The sequence below is a fragment of the Xyrauchen texanus genome, chromosome 10, assembly GCF_025860055.1.
Source record: "Xyrauchen texanus isolate HMW12.3.18 chromosome 10, RBS_HiC_50CHRs, whole genome shotgun sequence".
Classification (NCBI taxonomy): Eukaryota; Metazoa; Chordata; class Actinopteri; order Cypriniformes; family Catostomidae; genus Xyrauchen; species Xyrauchen texanus.
In genome coordinates, this window is record NC_068285.1 from 47,431,489 (window position 1) to 47,443,374 (window position 11,886).

An 11,886-nucleotide genomic window follows, 5' to 3' on the forward strand; every position below is an offset into this window, starting at 1 on the left:
GGGACGCACCGAAATTAAAATTCTGGGCCGAAACCGAAAATTCAGGATGCACTTGGCCGAAAACCGAAATTTACTTTTTTTTTTTTAGTTTTTTTTTTTACCTATTTAAGAAAAACTAAATATAATAATTTGTGTATAATTGTATTAACATTATACTTTTTCATTAATTTCATGAATTTAATGAATCTGAATTGAAAAACTACAAACCAATTAAATAAATCACACTTTTATTGAAAGTAACACACCAATATTGGACAAAAAATATATTAAAACATTATTAAATATTATTCTTCATTCAGTTCTGTAAAAATTTAATTTTACAGATTTTATTAACAATTATCCGAATAATGTAAAGTTTTAGAAAACTATTATATGCAAAACAACAGTCAAGTAATGAACTTAGCTAGCATCTTTCAAAAAATGTAAATATGCAACAGTAATTTTAATTAAAACAAAAAGGCAGAACACAGAATGGCAGAGGGCCTCTATTCCACTGATCTATATATAACTATAATATATAATTATATATATATAGATCAGTGCTCTATTCTGTTTATGTAAACGTATGTACACTTTAAGTGAATATTATTGTGCAAAACAGCAGTAATTGAACTAAATCCAACCTCAACTGTAAATGACAGATGTATCCTCAAGTGAAGAACAAGTGTAATGTAATTGCTATACACATCAATTTGGACTGCTTTCTATTTAACTACAAGTGACAGGTTTCTCTTCAAGAACAAAAGTTGCTAAACTTAAGAACATGAGATGCTGCACTGAACAGGCTCTCACTCTCTGTGGTGCTTGGACAGATAAATACCTGTGCGCAATCCGTGCAAGCAAAGGAAAGCGGTCTTTGTTTATGCGACCTTAGTCAAGGGGATTGTCGCTTCTGGCAATATGTAGTTCAGCTAGATACGTCTCAAGTTGTGGTGTAGCTGCGCTAGTTGTGGCACTGCTGTGGATCGGGGCACTTTCCTGTAGAATCTCTTGCTGTACTGTGTGTGTGTGTGTGTGTGTGTGTGTGTGTGTGTGTGTATATATATATATATATATATATATATATATATATCTATATATATATATATATATATATCTATCTATCTTGAAAGTTCTGCTGAACAATTACTGCAGATCGCAAATGTGATGTCCTTATCAGAAACTTTGAAGAATTTCCACACCGCTGACATGATTGGCCTTTGTTTGGTAGCGCCGTGATAAGGGCTAGATCGATCCAGAGTGAAATGAGAGCACTGAGGGGCGAGGAGGTATATATTTTCGGCTCATATTTTTGGCCTTTTTTCTCTTACGGCCGAAAACCGAAAGTGCCATTTTCTGCCGACATTTCGTTGCATTTATATATATATATATATATATATATATATATATATATATACATACACTCACCTAAAGGATTATTAGGAACACCTGTTCAATTTCTCATTAATGCAATTATCTAATCAACCAATCACATGGCAGTTGCTTCAATGCATTTAGGGGTGTGGTCTAGGGCTGTCAACGAATATTCTAAATTCGAATATATATTCGAATAGTTTTAAAAAACAGAAATTCGAAGGTGAAAATTAATATTCGAATGTGAGGAAAAAAAAACAACCGCGGTAGCAGAGGCGCGGCTGTCTGCTTTGCGAGTGGGCGTGCACGCTGCCTGAGGGATCAGGGACAGGTCACATGAGTCGCACTGGTACAGCCGCGTCACTCACTGTTGAAAGTTGATTTATATGGAAGATGGCAGAAAGTGCAGAGCCCAACTCGACCGCAGCAGAGAAAGTGATTTTAACCCCCAAAATCTAAAAAGCCATGTCTGGAAGTACTTTGGATTTTGGTCGGTAGATGGTAAAATTGTGGAGCCACGAGATAAAGTTGTATGCAAGCTATGTAAGATGCAGTTAGCATACCATTCGACCACTAGCAACATGAGGTCACATCTCGAAAATGTGCACCCAAATGAGCATGGCATAATGTGTGGAACTCCAGCTAAACAGCAGCGTCTTGACACTTATTTTGCACCGCCGCCACACACTCTTTGTCTGCATCACGACAAGAGGCCATCACGCAGAAATTAATTTCATTCATTTGTAAGGACATGAGACCAATCAGTGTCGTGGATGGGGCAGGATTCAGGGAGTTCTGTCAATCAATGGAACCGAGGTACCATATCCCTAGCCGTGGAACAGTCACCAATAGAATTGTAGAAGTGTATAACAGCACTTCAGACAAAATAAAGGAATCAATCAAAGACAAAGATGTGGCTCTTACCACGGACGGGTGGACATCCCTAGCAACAGCATCCTATGTTACAGCAACGGCCCACTGGATTAATGATGACTGGGAAATGCTTAACAATGTGCTAAAAACAAAAGAGCTTCAGGTAAGCCACACTGCAGAGAATGTAGGCTGAATGCATTCAAGAGATCTTGGACGTTTTTGGCATAGAAAGGGGATCTGTGATTGCCATCACAACGGACAATGCCACTAATTACGTCAATGCAGTGGAGAGACATCTTCAAACAGTAAATATACCACGTGTTGCGCACACAATAAACTTGGCTGTGCGTAAAGGGCTCGGGTCAGAGCCATTGAAATCCCTGTTAGTAGGCTGAAAGTGGCGGCCTCACATTTCAGCAAATCTTCCGCCGACAGCTACCTCCTTCAGCAGAAACAACTACTTTTGGGATTGAAAACTGAGAAGCTGATTAACGACTGTCCGACGCGATGGAACAGCACATATGAAATGATATGCCGTGCATCGGAGCAGCAAGCAGCTGTGTCTGCTGTCATCTTCGAGAAAAAACTGTCAAGAATGGAGCTGACCACAAGCGAATGGTCCCTAATGGAAAAGGTGAGCATAGTGTATGAAATATTTACCGTAATAGGCTGGACAAATACAAAACTGTCCAAATATATTTTTTTAAATAGGTAGAATGATGGCCCTAATTCACTTTGTGTGAATGTTAATAAGCTGGACAAATGCAAACCTGTCCTAATATCAACGCATTATATTTACTTATTTATCGCGAGGTGCAAGAGGTCCTTAAACCCTTTAAAGTGGCAACCGAAGCACTTTCAACTGACAAATATCCAACAGCGTCAGCTGTACTGCCTTTAATACATGTTCTACTCAGCTCAACTGAACAAGCAAACGCCAGACGAACCAGAACCACCTGCATTGTCAGAGATGAAGACAAAGATCGTCACAGATCTGGAGAAGCGTTATAGAGAGGAAAAGGGCGATTTATGCTGCTTAACAAAGCGAGTTACCTGGATCCACGCTTTCATCGCCTCGTTCATTTAAAAGAGGAGCAGAGACGGCAGGTGCAGGTGGCTATACTGGAGGAGATGAAACAAGTGAATGTGAAAGGAGGCACAGGAAGTGAGGCCTCTGCCGGACAGCCCCGTGATCAGCAACCTGCCGAGAAAACTGCGTTATCTGCTATGGGGTGTCTCTTCGAGACACGTATTGCACGGACAGCCCAGACCAGGACATCAGTTTGCTACTTCAAAAAGAAATGTTGATGTATGAACAAGAGTCTCCAATACCTGCTCAACAAAATCCTCTCATGTGGTGGAAAACTTTGGGCTCTGGGAGATACCCTCACGTCGCCCAGATGGCAAAGAAATATCTTTCCATCCCCGGATCCTCAGTGCGCTCTGAACGCGTCTTTTCCTCCGCTGGGAATATAGTAAATAAAAAGAGATCAGCACTGGCCCCTTCAAATGTGGACTGTCTTGTGTTTTTGGCAAATAACCTGTAGACCCGACGGTGACAGTGCACTAAAAAGACAATGGAATAAATTGCAGTCATTTTTTTTCCTTCCCTTTTTTTTTTTAATACAAGCACCAAGAATGTAAGTAGCCTTTTTCGTTTTTAATAGCACTTTATTTTTTATGAACCTCAGGGTAAAGGTGTTGTCACATTTCTCGGAATTGTGTGCCTCATTTTATTTAACTTTAAACAGAAACATTAGCTTGTACTGACTAATTAGATATTGCGAGTGAGAGTGAGGTTTGCGGTCTTGCCCATTATTTGTTTTACTTTTTTTTGTGTAGGTAATACGTTGTTAAATATGTTTAAAATTAAATAAACTACCTATATAAGCAGTTCTGTCTCTTTGTATTAATTTGTCCTGTTGTTGACGTAATGCGCGTCATTGAAAAAAATGCGCAACCAGATATTCGAATAGTTCGAATATATGTGTGTTTTTTCTAGGGAATATTCGAACGTCATTTTTTAGCAATTTTGACAGCCCTAGTGTGGTCCTGGTCAAGACAATCTCCTGAACTCCAAACTGAATGTCAGAATGGGAAAGAAAGGTGATTTAAGCAATTTTGAGCATGGCATGGTTGTTGGTGCCAGACGGGCCGGTCTGAGTATTTCACAATCTGCTCAGTTACTGGGATTTTCACGCACAACCATTTCTAGGGTTTACAAAGAATGGTGTGAAAAGGAAAAACCATCCAGTATGCGGCAGTCCTGTGGGCGAAAATGCCTTGTTGATGCTAGAGGTCCGAGGAGAACGAGCCGACTGATTCAAGCTGATAGAAGAGCAACTTTGCCTGAAATAACCACTCGCTACAACCGAGGTATGCAGCAAAGCATTTGTGAAGCCACAACACGCACAACCTTGAGGCGGATGGGCTACAACAGCAGAAGACCCCACCGGTACCACTCATCTCCACTACAAATAGGAAAAAGAGGCTACAATTTGCAAGAGCTCACCAAAATTGGACAGTTGAAGACTGGAAAAATGTTGCCTGGTCTGATGAGTCTCGATTTCTGTTGAGACATTCAGATGGTAGAGTCAGAATTTGGCATAAACAGAATGAGAACATGGATCCATCATGCCTTGTTACCGCTGTGCAGGCTGGTGGTGGTGGTGTAATGGTGTGGGGGATGTTTTCTTGGCACACTTTAGGCCCCTTAGTGCCAATTGGGCATCGCTTAAATGCCACGGCCTACCTGAGCATTGTTTCTGACCATGTCCATCCCTTTATGGCCACCATGTACCCATCCTCTGATGGCTACTTCCAGCAGGATAATGCACCATGTCACAAAGCTCGAATCATTTCAAATTGGTTTCTTGAACATGACAATGAGTTCACTGTACTAAAATGGCCCCCACAGTCACCAGATCTCAACCCAATAGAGCATCTTTGGGATGTGGTGGAACGGGAGCTCGTGCCCTGGATGTGCATCCCACAAATCTCCATCAACTGCAAGATGCTATCCTATCAATATGGGCCAACATTTCTAAAGAATGCTTTCAGCACCTTGTTGAATCAATGCCATGTAGAATTAAGGCAGTTCTGAAGGCGAAAGGGGGTCAAACACAGTATTAGTATGGTGTTCCTAATAATCCTTTAGGTGTGTGTGTGTGTGTGTGTGTGTATATATATATATATATATATAATATATAATATTAGTCATATGTTTCCTTTTTTGATGAAGTCTTGGGAGTTCATGTTTGATGTGTTGTGTATGAGGGGAACATAGGACATTGGCTAGGCCAATCAGATGACAAGAAAATCTGTATCGCTGTAAAAATCCTGATCGGAGCTTCCCTATTGAGTGCCATGGTGCATCTGAATCTAGTTGGAGTAGCTAAAGTTGCTCAAATATTGCAATGGAACAATGCAGTTTGCATGCTGCTTGGAGTGGCTCTACAGTACATGTAAAATCAAGTATCACAGCAATGTTGAAAGTAATGCAAAGCGTTCTGAAAATATATGACTGTATATCAGACCTATAGATGAGAATAATCTGAAGTTGACTGTGGATATTCTTTACAGCTCATGGGGATAACCGAGGTGGACGATTCCAGAATGTGACAGAGCTACGACTGGCTGGTCTGGAAGTGACTGATGCATTGTCACGCCTGATAGTGCGGTACCTTCCTCACCTGACAAAGCTTGACCTAAGTCAGTGCTGCCACATCACAGACCAGACAATCCTCACGCTAACCTCTCCAATATCACCACTCAGAGAGAGCCTCATCCATGTCAACCTGGCAGGTAAAACCACATGTGCTTCAGGCTTATCAGCAATATGGATAAAAACTTGTCAATGATGCACACTCCGTAGAAAAGCTGCTTTAACTACATTAACTGTTTACCTTTTTTTTAAGCTTAACCCTCTGGGGTCTGAGGGTGTTTTTGGGCCCTGGAGAAGTTTTGACATGCCTTGACATTTGTGCTTTTTTCAGTTGCTTAAAAACATATTAATGGCTAAAGTCTGATAACACTGTATTCAGCACAAACTGGGCTACAATAATATGTGAGCAACATGTATGTACAGGTTTCTATTTGTGAGAAAATAACGTTTATGCGTGGTTTTTGAAAAAACTAAAATTTTAAGTCATTGAACTAAGGCCATATAACACATACTAAACATTTGTCGACAAGCCTTTTGAGAACTGGATCTTGTAGCCTAGAGTTTTTGCTACAAAATTATGTGAAAACCATCCTGATCACTCATTCATACAAAAGTTAAATTAGTATATTGTTTTGTAAGACAATTTTAGTGTTGAAAGGTCATATACAAGGAGGCGTGAACTATCATGAATATTGAGGTGATTCACACCTGAGGAGACAAAAGACCCCTCCCCTGGGCCTATCAATGAGGAATGTGTCAGATTGAGAATGAATGTGAGGAGACTTAATGATCAAAATCAAGTTTGAATTTAAAAGAAGTCATCTGACTATACATTTTCTTTAAGTAAAGACTTTACTTAATTTTAGACCTACACTACCATTTAAAAGACGTCTCTTCTGCTCATCAAGACTGCATTTATTTGATTCAAAATACAGTAAAAACAATGATATTTTGTGCTATTTTTACAATTTAAAAGAACAGTTTTCTATTTGAATATATTGTAAAATGCAATTTGTGATCAAAGCTGAATTTTCAGCATCATTTCTGCAGTCTTCAGTGTCACATGATCCTTCAGAAATCATAAGATGGTGATTTTCTAATATGGGCATATTTAAAGTGCATTTAACCTGAACAGATATTTGCAAGCACAAGCTTTGTTGATGATAATGAGGCATTTTAAACACTAGATAAAATATAATCTAAACATTCATATTATTTTTACATCTGATTTATATCAGACTGCATACAATTTAAATAACTGCTTTAGCCGAAACCGCATTTAAATGTAACTAAAACTTGCTTATTAGGACATATTTCAAATTTCAATACTCTGAATCCACTAGTAAAATATGAACATGTTTATATAAAATAGCATGTCAGCTAATGAAAACTAAATGACTGACTTGTCCAAAATTGTATCCTCGGCTGGATAAAGTCTCTCTTCAAAATACAAATGTTCATCGGAGTCCTCTCTTCTTCTGAGGAAAATGTTAATTCTTCCATACTGTCCAGGAGTTTCATTGCCTGTGTATCATTAGAAACAAGCAGTAAAGTGAATGAATTGTTTACATCAAACCTCTGAACACTGTCGGGAGCGTGTACTATTTGCATTGATCGCCTCAGAACATTAGCATATGAATGGCGTTTTCTGCTGGTGATCACATTAAAGATAATGAGATGAACTAGTAAAAACTGTACATCACTTTGTTTCATACAGATTACATTGCTGGAGAATATTTGTTTTAAATTTGAATTGTTTTATTTAAAAGTAGAAATCTTAAGCTTTCTTTAGACATATATGTCATGTTTGTGTGATAACTATTTGCGGAGTTTCAGTTCATTTTTGTTACGTGTTTCAGAAATATGCTCGTGAACGCAGAGACTGCTGAAAGCTCACCCTTTATATTTTCTTTATTTTACAAAAGCACAAGGTTTTGTTGTTATTGTGAGTGTACACAAATAAAAGTAAACCCTTTATAGTCTCTAATGATGTCTTACACTTATCTGTATGCCCCAAAATGACGGAGTATTTTAAGTTGTTTCCGCTGTAATGACAAAAATATCCAGCAGGACGCGCCGGCGCGTCCGTCGACCCCAGAGTGTTAAACACACAGAATGTCGAAATTCACCCTATTTGCTTTCTGAACACCATTCTTGGTTTTACTGTGAACGATTCATCAGTGCCAATTTTTTCAGCCATCTTGGTTTTGGAATTGGTTTTCCCATTCTTTTTTCCAAAGAGGTTCAAAGTACCTCAAAGCAACCCTAATACAATTCAAGTGCAGGAGTAGGCATTTATTTTTGCATTAAAAGGTGCCATCTTAGAAAGCACCCCCTCTGTTGTGCATGCACACATACAGCACATGGGAAGAGAGAGAGCTTTTTTATTTGTATGCAGCTCAGTTTTGGTAATATGAATGTAGAAATATTTGTCATGCCAATAAAGCACCTTTAAACTGATAGGGAGAGTGTAAAGGCACAGTAAGATGTTTAAAATTAAAACTGATGCAAAACATCTGTTTAGGGTTCGGCCGATAGGTTTTTTCAGGGCAGATAACAATTATAGTAATCAAGGTAAGCGATAACAGATATTTGGGGCCGATAAACATTTGCCGTAAAAAAAATGTGTGTCATAATTTACACTAACACAAAATCAAACCCAAAACGTCCTTTTAATGCCTATGAACGTGTTAAATGAAAGACTGCAAAACAGAACATTTCAATATTATCTTTTGAAAAATGCTTATAAACCTAACCCATTATTTTTTTTAAATTAAGTTGAGGGAGCTGCTAGAAGCATTTCTTTTGAACTGAAACTTTAATTGTATAGAAATAATGAACTAAACATAGCTCATAACAGAAAGTCATTTTTTAATATGTGATGACAGACGAGAATCAACATTTTTGGTGTTAGTACTTCATGTAGCTTGCTGGCTAGCCCTTTTTGCAAAAAGGGCAACTGGACTAGATTTAACGCTAAGTTGATGTTACATTTGCTAAACCTCCTAACATTTGATTTGCTAGCTACCACTATCAAAGCCATCATCAGCTATAACTTTTAAAAACATCAACTCATAGGGGCGAGTCTGTATTTCTCTGTTGTTAAAATAATTGCATCTGCAGCTCTTCTATGCAGCGCCTTATTTCGCTGGCCGGTGGAGAGAGGCAACGCATGCGAAGCGCGAAAGGGCATAAATGAATTGTGTTCAGTGCTAGAGAGAAATATTCAGAGACATAGCGCTGAAAGATCAGTGCTATCTATGCCCCAGATTGCTTACTGTGTACACAGCTCCATTGTTTTGTCGCTCTGCTAACCTTAAGTGTAGAAATGGTGAGATGGGGCAGCCGTTTCATCTTTCCCACCTCTACCCCCTTGAATACGGAATACAGTGTTGACTGGCCGTTTACTTGTGATATACAGTGTAATGTAAATTTGATTAAACTGTTGGCGGGACATTGACTGACTACAAGCGATAACCTTTCAAAGAGAGGCGGTGGCATCAGAGCCAACGGAACACATTTTAAAATTTATCGGCAATGAGATCGGACAAAATAACGATTCTGATAATTCCAAAAATTATTTCTATCGGATCTGATTATCAGCCGGGTTGACTCCTACTTATGTTTTATGCCTCATAAATGGTTTTCTGTGGTGATAAACTCACTCACCAATATAAGCTTTCCTACTGACATCTTGTTCTCCATCAAACATGGAGAGAGAAGAAATAAATTACCTTAGGAATTATTAAATAACATATATGTCAATAGTGCATTTGTATCTATAATATAGTCACCAAAATGGTGTCAAATATCCAATGAAAGGCTAAATAAACCCGATCACATGGTTATTTAATATATATATAAACCCTTTTTTGTTGATTTTCCAGGAAAAAATAAATAGTTTGTTATTACATTTACCGTGAGATAAAACTACACAATATATATTATATAGACTTTTTGGTCATATCCCCAACCCCTAGTACTTCAAAAAAGTTCTAAGCCATGAACCAAACCAGCCAGCTCCAAGGTGAATAACAAAACGTATCACAGAAGACTGTATTCTTAATGGTTTTCTTAAGGGAATTAATGGCAATCATCAGAATAATTCAATTAAAAACAAAGGAAAAATATAAAACTATTGATGTTTCAGTGGCTGATTATAAGTATAAAAATGTCTCTTGTTACAAATCTAACCTAAACTTAGTTCACTGAAATGATGGAATGAGACACTGTCAGTAGCGGACACTATGGGAAATACTCTCAGGAATGACTATCTCTGAAGTCCATATATATAATCACGGCATACTATTGGCAGATGGCTGTTCTTATGCAAGTGTCATCGTGGCCATACAATCCGGCGCCATTTTATATTCCCTTTCAAGCTGCTCTCTTGATGCTGCATCTTTAACTGGTGCTATGTGAATTGTAACCATTGACATATTAACCCTCCTGCGCAGACAGTATCTGGAAAGAGAGGGAGAAAACACCCAGGTTATAGAACTTGGCAGTGGTGTTTGGGGGAGCCCAGCCTGCTGCCTGCCCAGAAGGAAGCCATGGAAAACCTGGTGGAGAAAGCAATGTCAATGGGAACACGTACTTGGCCATTTGTGAGCTAGGCCAGTGGAGCTTGTGTCATGGAGAAACAAAGGCAAAAATGTGCTGTCTCCAGGGAGGTAAATTGGTCCACCTTGGCTTTCCTGAATGGTAAATGGTCTGCACTTATATAGTGCCTTGCGGTATTCAAAGCGCTTTACACTGCATCTCATTCACCCATTCACACACACATTCACACACCAATGACGGCAGAGCTGCCATGCAAGGTGCTAGCCTGCCATTGAGAGTAGCTAGGGGTTCAGTGTCTGGCCCAAGGACGCTTCGGCATGTGGAGTCGTTTGGGCCGGGAATCGAACCACCAACCCTTTGTGGTTAGTGGACAACCTGCTCTACCACCTGAGCCACAGCCACCCACAAATACCTCCCAAATCCCCTGAACTGTGTGGACAAAGACTTGATTCCCCTTGTCAGACTCCCTGACGTGAGAGCAAGTCTGCCCCACAGTTCAGGTGACCGGGGTTGTACATTGCTTGTATAGTTTGGAGATTGCACGCTAGAACCAACTTCAGGTGCAATTTGTACATGAAAGGCTATGCAGGCTATGCAATGCTTGAAATTGCCCAAAAACTGAAGATTTCATACAAAGGTGTAGAATACAGTCTTCAAAGACAAAGGACAACTTGCTCTAACATGGACAGAAAGAGATGTGGAAGGTCAGATGTACAACTAAACAAGAAGATAAGTAAATCAGAGTCTCTAGTTTGAGAAATAGACACCTCACATGTCCTCAGCTGACAGCTTCATTGAATTCTACCCACTTAACACCAGTTTACAATAGTAAAGAAAAGACCCAGGGCTGCAGGCCTTATGGGAAGAATTGCAAAGAAAAAGCCACTTTTGAAACAGAAAACAAAAAGAAAAGGTTAGAGTGGGCAAAGAAACACCGACATTGGACAACAGATAATTGGAAAAGATTGTTATGATCTTATCTCCATTGAGCTTTTGTGGGATCAGCTAGACTGTAAGGTGCGTGAGAAGTGCCCGACAAGACAGCCATATCTATGGCAAGTGCTACAGGAAGCGTGTATCTGGACAAACCGACAGCTAGAATGCCAAAGATCTGCAAAGCTATCATTATTGCACATTAAGGATTTTTTGATGAGAACTCTTTGAAGTATCTTAAGAAGTTCTGAAAAAAAAAAAAAAAAATCTATTTGTATTAGTAATTTTTCACACTAATGTCCTGACTATACATTGTGATCAGTTGAATGCCACTTTGGTGAATAAATGTACCAATTTCTTTCCATAAGAGCAAAATCTGTACATTGTTCCAAACTTTTGGCCACCAGTGTGTGTGTGTGTGTGTGTGTGTGTGTGTGTGTGTGTGTGTGTGTATATATGTATATACATATTTCTTTTTCTATTTCGGTATTTATAGGTAG

At 39.1% G+C, this 11,886-nt stretch overlaps 1 protein-coding gene across 1 annotated transcript in view; it reads left to right on the top strand.

Annotated features, from left to right (window-relative positions):
* Positions 1 to 11,886, top strand: part of zgc:158376 (uncharacterized protein LOC100101643 homolog) — a 91,062-nt gene that overhangs the window by 75,881 nt on the left and 3,295 nt on the right. The window contains exon 11 of the mRNA XM_052135529.1: positions 5,809 to 6,030. Within this exon, the coding sequence (XP_051991489.1) occupies positions 5,809 to 6,030 (222 nt within the window). The remainder of the gene's footprint in view (positions 1 to 5,808; positions 6,031 to 11,886) is intronic.